Source organism: Oryza sativa, chromosome 6, assembly GCF_034140825.1.
Source record: "Oryza sativa Japonica Group chromosome 6, ASM3414082v1".
NCBI classification, from domain to species: Eukaryota; Viridiplantae; Streptophyta; class Magnoliopsida; order Poales; family Poaceae; genus Oryza; species Oryza sativa.
In genome coordinates, this window is record NC_089040.1 from 11,134,143 (window position 1) to 11,144,490 (window position 10,348).

Here is a 10,348-nt window from a genome sequence, read left to right on the forward strand (position 1 = left end):
GTGGACTGGGCTTTATAGGGGGAGGCAAAAATCGCCCTCCCCCAGGGCGGCAAGGGGGCCGCCTGCAAAATTCCATGCCCCCTCGCCGCCCATTTGCAGGCGGCCCCCCGCACAGTACAAAATCGCCCTAGCGGAGAGCGGCAAGGGGGCCGCCTGCAAAATTCCATGCCCCCTCGCCGCCCATTTGCAGGCGGCCCCCCGCACAGTACAAAATCGCCCTAGCGGAGGGCGGCAAGGAGGCCGCCTGCAAATTTCGTTGACGGCCGTCGCCCGAGAGCGAACGGCCGTCTGCCACGTCATTTTCGCCGCCCTCTGGGATGGCGATTTTTAAAAATCGCCCTCCCAGAGGGCGGTAGGCGACTACTTCCGTCAATTTTCAAAATGGAAAATTATTTTTGTAAAACTTTTAATAAAAAAAATTAAAAATAAAAAAAATTCTCAATTTGGTTCGGGACTAAGTTCATCTGAGGTCCCTTAACTTTACACTAAATCCGATTTTCATCCTACCCCAAAACCAGATACAACCGGTCCCTAAACTGTCAAAACCAGTACAAACGAGGTCCTTCAGCGGTTTGGAAGGCAGTTTTAGTTGACTTTGGTTGACGTGACGCTTACGTGGCTGGTTTGATTAGATCTTCATCCCACGTGGCATTGACGTGGCGCTTACGTGGCAATTATATCCCGAAAGAATAATAAAAACCGTGGACCCACATTTCAGTTACACAAAAAAATAATTTAAAAATAATGGGGCTCACATGGGTCCACATGTCGGTCTCACTCCTTCCTTCTTTCCTCTCCCTTCTCTCTTCTTCCTCACCCTCACTCCTCTCATCTTCCCTCTCCTCTCTCTCTCTTCTTCCCGGGGAGGCGGGGAGCGGACGGGCCGGTGGGCAGCGGAGCAAGCGAGCCGCGCACGGGCTGTCCGAGCTCAGGCGGCGGCCACGTCCGCTGCATCATGGGCAACTGCGCCGGCGCGCTGTCCTGCTCCGTCTCCGGCGAGCCGCCCGCCACGCTGACAGAGTACACGCTCGGCTCCCGACCCCGACCTGTCGCTCATCGATGGGTTCAACATGCTGGTGAGCTTCCAGCTGACCAACGGCGGCGACGCCGGGTTCAGCACGGGGCGCGAGTCGAGCTGCGCCGTGGACATCACGGCGAGGTGCCTCCCCGAGCTCCGTGTCCCAGGTGGTTAAGTTCGAGCACGTCTGCCCGCTGACGAGCTACTCCATGTTCTTCAAGGGGCTCTGCCCCGACGCCTACAGCTATGCCAAGGACGACCAGAACAGCACCTTCACCTACCCCGTCGACACCAACTACTACGTCGACTTCTGCCCGCCGACGAGCGGCATGACGGCTGGCGACGACAACGGTGTGCGTGACGGGCGGCGACTCCTGTGGCTAAGCTGCCGGATTTGTGCAACCGCACGGCGGTGGTCCTCCTCCCGCCTCTCGCCTGCTTCGGCGCCCACCTGCCCGTCCGCTCACCGGGAAGAAGAGAGAGAGAGGAGAGGGAAGAAGAGAGGAGTGAGGATGAGGAAGAATAGAGAAGGGAGAGGGAAGAAAGGAGTGAGGCTGACATGTGAGGCTCCCGTGGGCCCCACCATTTTTAAATTATTATTTTTTGGTGTAACTGATATTTGGCCCCACGGTTTTTATTATTTTTTGGATAGAATTGTCACAAGCGCCACGTCAAATGACACGTGGGATGAAGAACTAGTCAAACCAGCCACGTAAGCACCACGTCAGCAAAAACCACCTTTCAAACCGCCGAGGGACCTCGTATGTATCGGTTTTGACAGTTTAGGACCGGTTGTTTCTGGTTTTGGAGTTCACGGATGAAAATCGGATTCGGTGTAAAGTTAAGGGACCTCGGATGAACTTATTCCTTTGGTCCGTAGGTTCAAAAGTTTGGCCCAAGTATGGTACGTAAATAAATTCGGCCCAAAGCGGAAATGGTGGGCGTAGATTTCACAACAGATCACGCAGGCGCAACCCGCCGCACAACGCCGGCGAGCGCGCGAGGCGGACTCACTCGGTCACTCCTCGCTTCGATCTGTGTAAGTATCTGCTTCGATCATGCTACAGTTTCTTTCCCGCTGCGGATTTTGATTTTTGACACGCGGTTGCAGGGAGGCGGGTGGGTGGTGGCCGGGTTTGGTGCGGAGCAGGCCGCGGCGGTGGCTGGCGGAGGCAGAGCGCGCGGTACGTGCTCGATGAAATGCTCAGCGGGAATCCGTGCCCATTATTGCTAGAAGAAAAATCGCCCCCTTCGGAGGTGCTCGACGAGTGTTCGACGAAAGGTGTACAAGGACGCGGCAGCCTTGTAACGGCAGTGTTGTGATTTTTCTGCAGCCCAGTTTGCTCGGCAGGACTGCGCTGCTGATGCGGGCGCTGCTCAGTTTGTGCCAGGTGCGTCTCCTCTCCTACTTCGATTTTCTTGCTTGTTGAATTGCTGATGCCCATGATGATTTCATTTGTTCAATAGAATTGATGCTCACATAGCTTGAAGGAAATATGTGAATATATATATAGTACAAATATTTGAAATGTGCCTACTCGTGAAAGCAAAAATAGGATTTTTTTTTGGAAATAATACGATTTTAAAGGAAAATCGCAAAAATATAGGTCGGTTAGACGAAATCGCAAGTTTGGCACCCTATCGAATATCCGTGGTTCGACAGGGTACCTATCGAACAACCGCAGTTCGACAGGGTGCCGGCAGTTCGACAGGTGATAAAATAATTTTTAAAAAGAGGAAAAACACTGTAGCACACTGTAGCTGAGACCCTATCGAACTTGGGCTGTTCGACATGCCACCCTATCGAAGTTTGCTTGTTCGATATGTCCTGCCGGGCACTGTTACTGTCCTTTTTTTATTTTTTCCCTTGGACCAACTACCCTATCGAACTATGGCAGTTCGACAGGTACATGTCGAACTGCCATAGTTCGATAAGTACCTCTATCGAGACACGGTTGTTCGACAGGGTGCTAAATTTACGATTTCGTCGAACCGACCTATATTTTTGCGATTTTCTATTAAAATCGTATTATTTTTTAAAAAAATTCCAAAAATAGCAACATTATTTCCTCGAAAAGGAGATAAGAAAAAAATGGCAGTACTTTTTGAGTGTTTGCTACACTTGAGCCCTCTAATCCGCTCGTTACCATGCCAACAACATCTAAGCTTGACTGCCGCCTTCTGGTAACCGAGAAGGCTGATCATTTCCTTGCCCCTGTTGCTGAGACCTTCTGACAAATGACAAAAACTTGTGGATTGCAGCACAGCCTAGTGCACCAATAACAAATGCAATGACATATCCAGAAGGTTCCCATCTCATGCTCGACCCAGCCACGTAGGCTAGCAGTAGGCCGAGCAAGTCCAGCACAATTGTAATATTCATCACCCTTAGCCACCTGTTCTTCTTTAGCAGTTCCGTCGGTAGCAATAGGATGATAACAACAATAGATGCCACAAAAGAAGTTGAGTTGCTGTAGAAGAAGGTGAGGTAGCGATACCTCTTATTGTCATGCATAACCGAGTGACCCACACCATGCCCGTCACTATTACCCTGCCACACACCGCCAGGTGGGTTCAGACCAGCCTGGGAGTAAGTAACACTTGCAGCCAGGACCCCTAGCAACATCAAGTACTTGCGCTTGGCATGGTATTTGGCTCTGTCCTTGTCTTTCTCAACGGGCTCCTTGGATATGTCATCTCGCTTCTCTTTGCTCTCACTTTGATAGAAACACACCAGGAGTATGATCATAATGAAAAGCACCACAGCTACCAACACAAAGACATAAATGGATGTTTTCAGATGTTGAGTGCTTCCGGCAGCATAGGCTCCCAGAAGAGCAAACAAGCCTGCTACAGTGCAAACCGAAAGAGCATAGCTTTGTATAGCTGGCCTATACAGATTTGGGTTCACGAGGAGTATGATGAGGGAAAGAGATGACATGAAGCTTACCGAGTTACAATAGAGAAATGCCTTGTAACGGCGTGGAAAGTTGTAAAAGAGTATTGGATCACCAGCATGGCGCCCAAAACCATCATCCACAACTCTGAACCCACCCGGTGGGGTCAACCCAGCTTGATAAGTGAGGGTCGCGCCCAAAACAGCGAAAAGGAGCAGCCTCTTGCGCCTTTTGTCAATACATGAATCTTTCTCAGCAAGATTGCCCTCAGCTGAATTATTTTGGGTGCGCACAACTGAACCATTTCGTACAGAATTCGTGTTCCCAACTTCCTTCTCCTTGTCATTGTCTTCAAGCGTGAAGAACACAACATGAATCACCACATAGACTAGAACACCGCCTGCCAAGGCAATGATGTAAACTGATGTGGTTATGTCCCGGCAGCTTCCAGCAGCATATGCACCCATGAGACCAAACAGATCCAAAATCATAGTTATCTCTAGAATGCGGCGCCTGAGCAAAGGTTTATACCGGACCAAAACTATGACAACCAATGATGCTGCAAAGGCTGTCGAGTTACAGTAAAAGAACACCTTGTAACGTTTGGCTTGTGTGGATAAGAGTATTGGTTCGCCAGCCATGTGCCCATCTTGGTTTTTCTGCCAGACACCACCTGGTGGGACTAGCCCTGCTTGGTAAGTAACAGTTGCCACAAGAGTGGCAAGCAGTACAACAAGAGATTGGGCCTTCTCCAGAATATCTGTCTTACTGCTTGTATTCTTTCTGGAACTGTTAATTCAAACAAAGTTAACATTAAACTAAAGATGGCAACAGGATAGGCAGCAGAAAAATGTTTGTGTTCAGTACCTGCTATCTGATGGCCCTCCCGGTGAACATGATAACTTTGCAATTATTGGCAAGCAGGATATGTTTGAAAGTTGTGGCAGAAAAAATAGGACTGCCTGGAGGGCGCCTATGCATAAAAGAACAGCACCAACCAGACTGAGTACATAGATGGTAGTGTCAGGCTTTCTGCAGCTGCCAGCCACATAGGCCCCCACAAGGCCTAAAAGAGCAATGGTGATGTACGCGTAGAGCACATAAGTCCGTACGGTGATGGTGATCTTTATCTTGTCGAGGGGTAAGAAGATCCGCTGCTTCTTGTCCAGAAGCAGCATGATGATGAGCAGGGATGCGACAAATGCAATTGTGTTGCAGACAAAGAACGCCCTCAGACGGCGAGAGTGGTGTTCCCACAGGACGGGATCGCCTGGATGGTGGCCCTCCTGGTTGTTATCCCAGTAGCCACCCGGTGCGCTCAGCCCAGCCATGTATGTGATGCTTGCCACAAATGTTGCGAGAAGCATCAGTACCTTGCGGTGCCGTTTTTTCTTCTCATCACCTGGTCAATTTCCCCTCTGAATATTGACATGGTCCATATTTAGTGCGCTGAATTAGGAGGATTAGTAGATTACCTGAGCTTATATCCTGAGTCTGTTTCTTGTCAAGCCATAAAGTTACCACCATCTGTGCCACCATATAGATGAAAGTAGCCACAAGTGCAGAGACGTTGCCGGCTGTGAGAACACCCCGACTGGTCCCTGCAGCATAGGCCCCAATGAGGCTTAGCAGGTCCAGCACCATGGCTGCTCGCAGTGGAAGCATGGGGATCTGTAACTTCCCCTTCTCATGCAGGATAGCAAGGATGAAGATGAGGATGATGACCACGATGGACAGCGCGAATGCAGTCGCGTTGCAGTAGAAGAACATAAGGTATCGGCGATACTGGCTATCCCGGATGATGGAGTCACCAGCGAGGTGCCCGGCCTCGGTGTCCTGCCAGACACCCCCCGGCGGGCTGAATCCTGCACCATATGTCACCGTGGCCACAAGGGTGGCCAACAGAAGGAGGTACTTCCTCAAATCATACTCCAATGGTGAGTCCGTCCTCTCTTGCTCGCTATTCTCCATTTGCAGGAGAGATAGAAGCAGAAAGGAGGTACTCCAAGTTGTGAATGGATCAATGCTAATAAGGTGCTTTGCTATGCATAATGATGTATATAGCTGTGCTTCTCTTGCCTAATAGTGATGCCATGGATGGGCTTAGCATTATCAATGAAGATGTAGACTGGAAGACTTTGCCCAAGTCGTCTTTTTATATTGATCTGTCTCATCTTCTTTATTCCTTGTGGGGTTCTCACATCCCACTGTTTCAAATTGACTAGCATTGTCGTCTGAAAGAAACGTGCAATGATTTGAGGCTTACCATAGTTCACGAGAGCAGAAAGAGACTTTTATTGTTTTTATTGTGTCATGCTGTGTGAGCTGGACATATCAATACTTTACATGACTACAAAGACTTGTTCCTATGCATGTTCCAGGAATGACTCCATGGAATCTATTATCCAACTCCTAATAAGTCATATATTGTGGGCACGTTGCTGTCACTCCGCTAAACTCCAGTGTCAGATATGTTGTGTGCAGTATTTCTCTGTACAACTTATGTGCAGGTATGATATGCAAGAAACAGCTGGATGTCGTTGTCTGAACTTAGATACCCTTTTTGGGCATCAACCTGTTGCTGTTTGACAGAACGCTGGAGGACAGTTCATGTTTGGTGAAATGCTTTCTGTGGATCTGCATACCTGCTGTCTGATGAAATATCTTGATGGATTAACCATCTTGGGAGTGACAGGCCACTTATGCTATGCCTTCATATCACCTTTTCGATAATGGTGACCATGGTAGATGGAGGTAAGTACTTCAGGTGCGTATCCAGCTTGCCTTCTGTATTTATTTCAATTTGCCTGTCTTGTATTTACTTGTAAATTTTGATTGTATATGTTAACGTATCACAAGAATCCAAGTTCACCAAAGCATTTGGTTGATTTTGTCACATGCTAGCTGTCACCGTAGTGGCACAGACTGGAAGACTTACTATTATACTATTATACAGTACTGCAGGTTGGGTCTTGGTCTATTGGATGTAGTGGCCATGAGCTTTATATACACCATATGTTATCTAAGCTCTAGAATTAGTAAGAAAAGTAAAGTGGTGCAAGCATCTTTTAGTACTTTATAATGTATTTGTCCCAGTATATAGGATTACTTAACATGATTTGGAAAAATCTTCTGGGGCAAATACTGGTGTCTGTTCATAATATAGTTAAGAGGATAAATAAAGGACAGAAGCGCAGAGTAATTACTTTAGGTTGGATTCATTAAGATTGAATGGAAAGGATCCGATACAAGATGGCTGTTAGATGAGTTTAGGCACCTCCCCACTTGCGACGAACAATGAAGGATAGATATTAATAATAAAATTGGTAATGTATGAAATTTAGACTCCAAACAGGCAACCAATTGACTATGAAAGTTGATAATGCAATCTTTAGGTAATAAAATAAGATGTGAGGAGCTACATTGCTAGACCCTGCAAATGGAATTGACGCATTCATGCATCATGGCAGATATTAAATCCTGTTTGTTATGTAATGTTACAATATATAGAATCCTGCAACTGTTCATGTTAGAGAAATGGAAACGGAATGTCTTAGTTGCGCAAACTGCAAGTACTATAATGTTGCATTATTAGTGAGCCAGGTCAGCACAGTTGAGTTCATGATGGGACATGTCTTTATTTTTGGTTTATAATTACAAATGACTCTTTTTGGTCTTTGACAATGCCGGAATCCGCTTACCATATATTCACTAGATGTGGTTGGTAAAACTGTCGTGTGGATTAGCTCCTTTTCCCCTTGATAATAGAGGCATATCTCTGTACACTTTTCCTTGGAAAATAAAAGTGTCCTTTTCTTATTCGGCAATATTTGCAAAATCAAATAGGATACCATGAGGGGGGGGGGGGGGGTTATAGTACTAAAAAGCTTGGTGTTCATATGGAGTACAATGAAATAGTATTACTCGTCTATATCAGCTATCAGCATGCATATCCCACGGTAGCTGCCTAGCTGGCATGGAAAAGGCAATAAATTAGCCCTTTCTAAGTATTACTCCTACATAGTAAGGTGTAGAAGAGAGAGTGAAGAAAGAGTTGTTTCTTTGCAGAGAAATTACTCGGACACGTTGCTCCAAGCAATATGAGTTAGCTTATCTTTTGTTTCACTAAATAACAGTTCTGGATAAGTAGTTGTTACCTAGCTTCTCGTTAAGTTCAGTCCTGGAGACAATTTTTGAAAACCGCTCGATTTTCGTGGAAACCGGTGGTTTTGAGCTGGCTGAAGATCATAACCGGTTCTGTAAACCAACCGAATTCAAAATAGTTCAGACTGAATTTTCAGTTTTTAACAAAATTTGGTCAAATTTTATAGGTAATCAACGGTTTTCTCAAAAACAGGAAGTACCACTCAGGAGCGGTTTTAGAGGCCAGTTCGATTGTGAACACTGGTTATAGCTATCAGAATCTCCCCAGAAATGGTCAATAGTGTTATTGTAGTTATCTTCTAGCACTGCATTTTTGTCACTTGGGACAGCAGCTACCTCAATTGTTTTACACGAGTTGATTCTCTTAAAACGACGTAAAATGCATAGCATATCATTGTCATGGGGACCCAGCCATGTGCACTGGATTCACGCAGTAACCAAAAAAAAATTATGTTTGTGAAATGAATAATTTCATTTTCAGAGGCCGTTTCTGTGGTAGCCACTTTGACAGAAGGTTCTAGTCTCTGGTGATGCTTCCAAATTATGTGCTCGTGTCATGTCTTTATCCTGTGTATCAGTGATGACAATTTGCTTAGGCTTCATTTTCTCTGTGCTCATATGAAGATTATTGCAACTCAACCTCAAGATTCATATGGTTCACTGCTGTCAGATAGATATAACTAAAATATAAATTTTGCTTCATTATAATCATCCTAACTGAACAAAGTTTCTTAATCTGGTGGAGATATGTTTTATTGGTCACCACCAAGTAGTTGGCCTGAGTTGGACACTTGTACAGTTTACAGGACCGGGATAACTCATGACTTGCTGGTCTCAGTTATTATGTCGTTCAGTTCCTCTGCTAGACTAGCTGAGCATGTTTAGCGGTTTAGCCTTGTTCGTTGGCAATCAATAAAAAATAGGCTTCACGCTACCACAGGTCAACTGAAAATGTGGCCATGTTTCACTCATTAGGAATTAAAAAAAGCGTAGTGTGATTTCACTCCTTATTAGGAATTAAAAAAAAGCGTACTGTGATCTGGCAAACGAATGCAATTTTCTAAATCAGTATGAATTTATGTTTGTCTTGAGACAGATTATATATATGCATGAAAGTAATTGTGTACTGGCCAGTTGCATCACTAGGGGAGGAACCATCTTTGTCCGGTCAACCAAAAATCACAATAGTCCCGGTTGCAATAAAAACAGGACTAATAATGGTTTTTAGTCCCGGTTTATAAGCAGAACGGGACTACGTGATCTTTAGTCCCGGTTGATAACATCTTTAGTCCTGGTTTACATACTGATTAGGGGTTGTTAGGGCCCTCCTGGATCTTTAGTACCGGTTGGTAACTCCAACCGGGAGTAAAGATCGGATCTTTAATCCCGGTTTGTATTATCGATGATCTTTAGTCCCGGTTGATCAAAACGCACTATATAATCCCTATTACTTATCCTCTATTCCCGTCCACACAAGCTCCTCTACCCCTTCATCTCTAATCCTTATCTCTTCCTCTTCTCTTCTCTTTCAGTCTGCGCAGCAGTTCCTCCTTATCTCTTCTCTTCTCTTTCAGTTATGCACGCTGAGATTAACTGCACCACCATGCAGTTGCGCCGAAGGATAGGGAGAAAAATCTGCATGCGAGTAGATCACGGCAACAACTACATGTGGGATGGGTATGAGTTTATGCAGCCAGAGGAGGGCGGGCCGGACGCCGGAGGGCGGCGCGGCGGCGCGGAGGGCCGCACGGTGGCGCGACGGCGGCCGGGGAGGAGGGGAGGCGGCAGCGGCTGAGCCAGCCGGCGGCTTTGCTTTGTTTCTTTTTTCTTTTTATAAGAATTTGTGATCCATGTATAGATTGAGATGAAGAATTTGTGATGTATATGATTTGTGTATTTGGGATGTTTCTTTGATTTGGGATGTATAATCCGTGGTGTATATAATTGATTTGTGTATTTGGGATGTATAATCTATGGTGTATATGATTGATTTGTGTATTTGGGATGTTACTTTGATTTGAGGATATGCATCCCACCTAATTTGGGAGAAAATAAATTAGAGATTAAGTAGTAATTAGCAATAAATGAAAAAAAACTAACCGGGACTGCCGCTCCCATCTAACACTAACCGGGACTAAAGATATTTGAACCGGATCTTTAGTCCCGGATTCGTAGTCCCGGTTTAAAAACCGGGACTATAGGGGGTTACGAACCGGGACTAAAAACGATCTCTCCACCAGTGCATGTAGCTTAGGGATGGCAACAGGAT

At 46.0% G+C, this 10,348-nt stretch overlaps 1 protein-coding gene, 1 long non-coding RNA gene and 1 pseudogene across 3 annotated transcripts; 2 read left to right on the top strand and 1 right to left on the bottom strand.

Moving 5' to 3' along the window:
* The first annotated feature begins 737 nt into the window (after positions 1–737).
* On the top strand, positions 738–1,734 carry LOC136356978 (uncharacterized; annotated as a pseudogene).
* Positions 1,735–1,961: 227 nt separating this feature from the next.
* On the top strand, positions 1,962–10,040 carry LOC9271559 (uncharacterized). The gene is made up of 4 exons (XR_010742215.1): positions 1,962–2,057; positions 2,130–2,409; positions 5,611–6,425; positions 6,508–10,040. It is a non-coding gene; the product is annotated as an uncharacterized lncRNA (long non-coding RNA).
* LOC4340805 (uncharacterized) lies at positions 3,092–5,886 on the bottom strand. Of its 2 annotated transcripts, XM_015785402.2 has the most exons (4): positions 5,391–5,886; positions 4,783–5,317; positions 3,969–4,704; positions 3,092–3,784 (listed from the first exon to the last, which is right to left on the bottom strand). In XM_015785402.2, the coding sequence occupies exons 1-4, from the start codon at positions 5,884–5,886 to the stop codon at positions 3,764–3,766; spliced, it is 1,788 nt and encodes a 595-aa protein (XP_015640888.1). In that variant the 3' UTR covers positions 3,092–3,763. The 2 variants fall into 2 exon arrangements, with proteins under 2 accessions (XP_015640888.1, XP_015640887.1); XM_015785401.2 differs by having other exon boundaries at positions 3,092–4,704.
* Positions 10,041–10,348: the final 308 nt, after the last annotated feature.

What these genes read in the sequence shown, in the direction of transcription:
- LOC4340805 (XM_015785401.2), bottom strand. Translation starts at nt 5,886, where the DNA reads ATGGAGAATAGCGAGCAAGAGAGGACGGACTCACCATTGGAGTATGAT. An exon ending in GACTCAGGATATAAGCTCAG is followed by an intron (nt 5,318 to 5,390) that starts GTAATCTACTAA and finishes GAAATTGACCAG; the next exon opens with GTGATGAGAAGAAAAAACGG. An exon ending in GGAGGGCCATCAGATAGCAG is followed by an intron (nt 4,705 to 4,782) that starts GTACTGAACACA and finishes TTGAATTAACAG; the next exon opens with TTCCAGAAAGAATACAAGCA.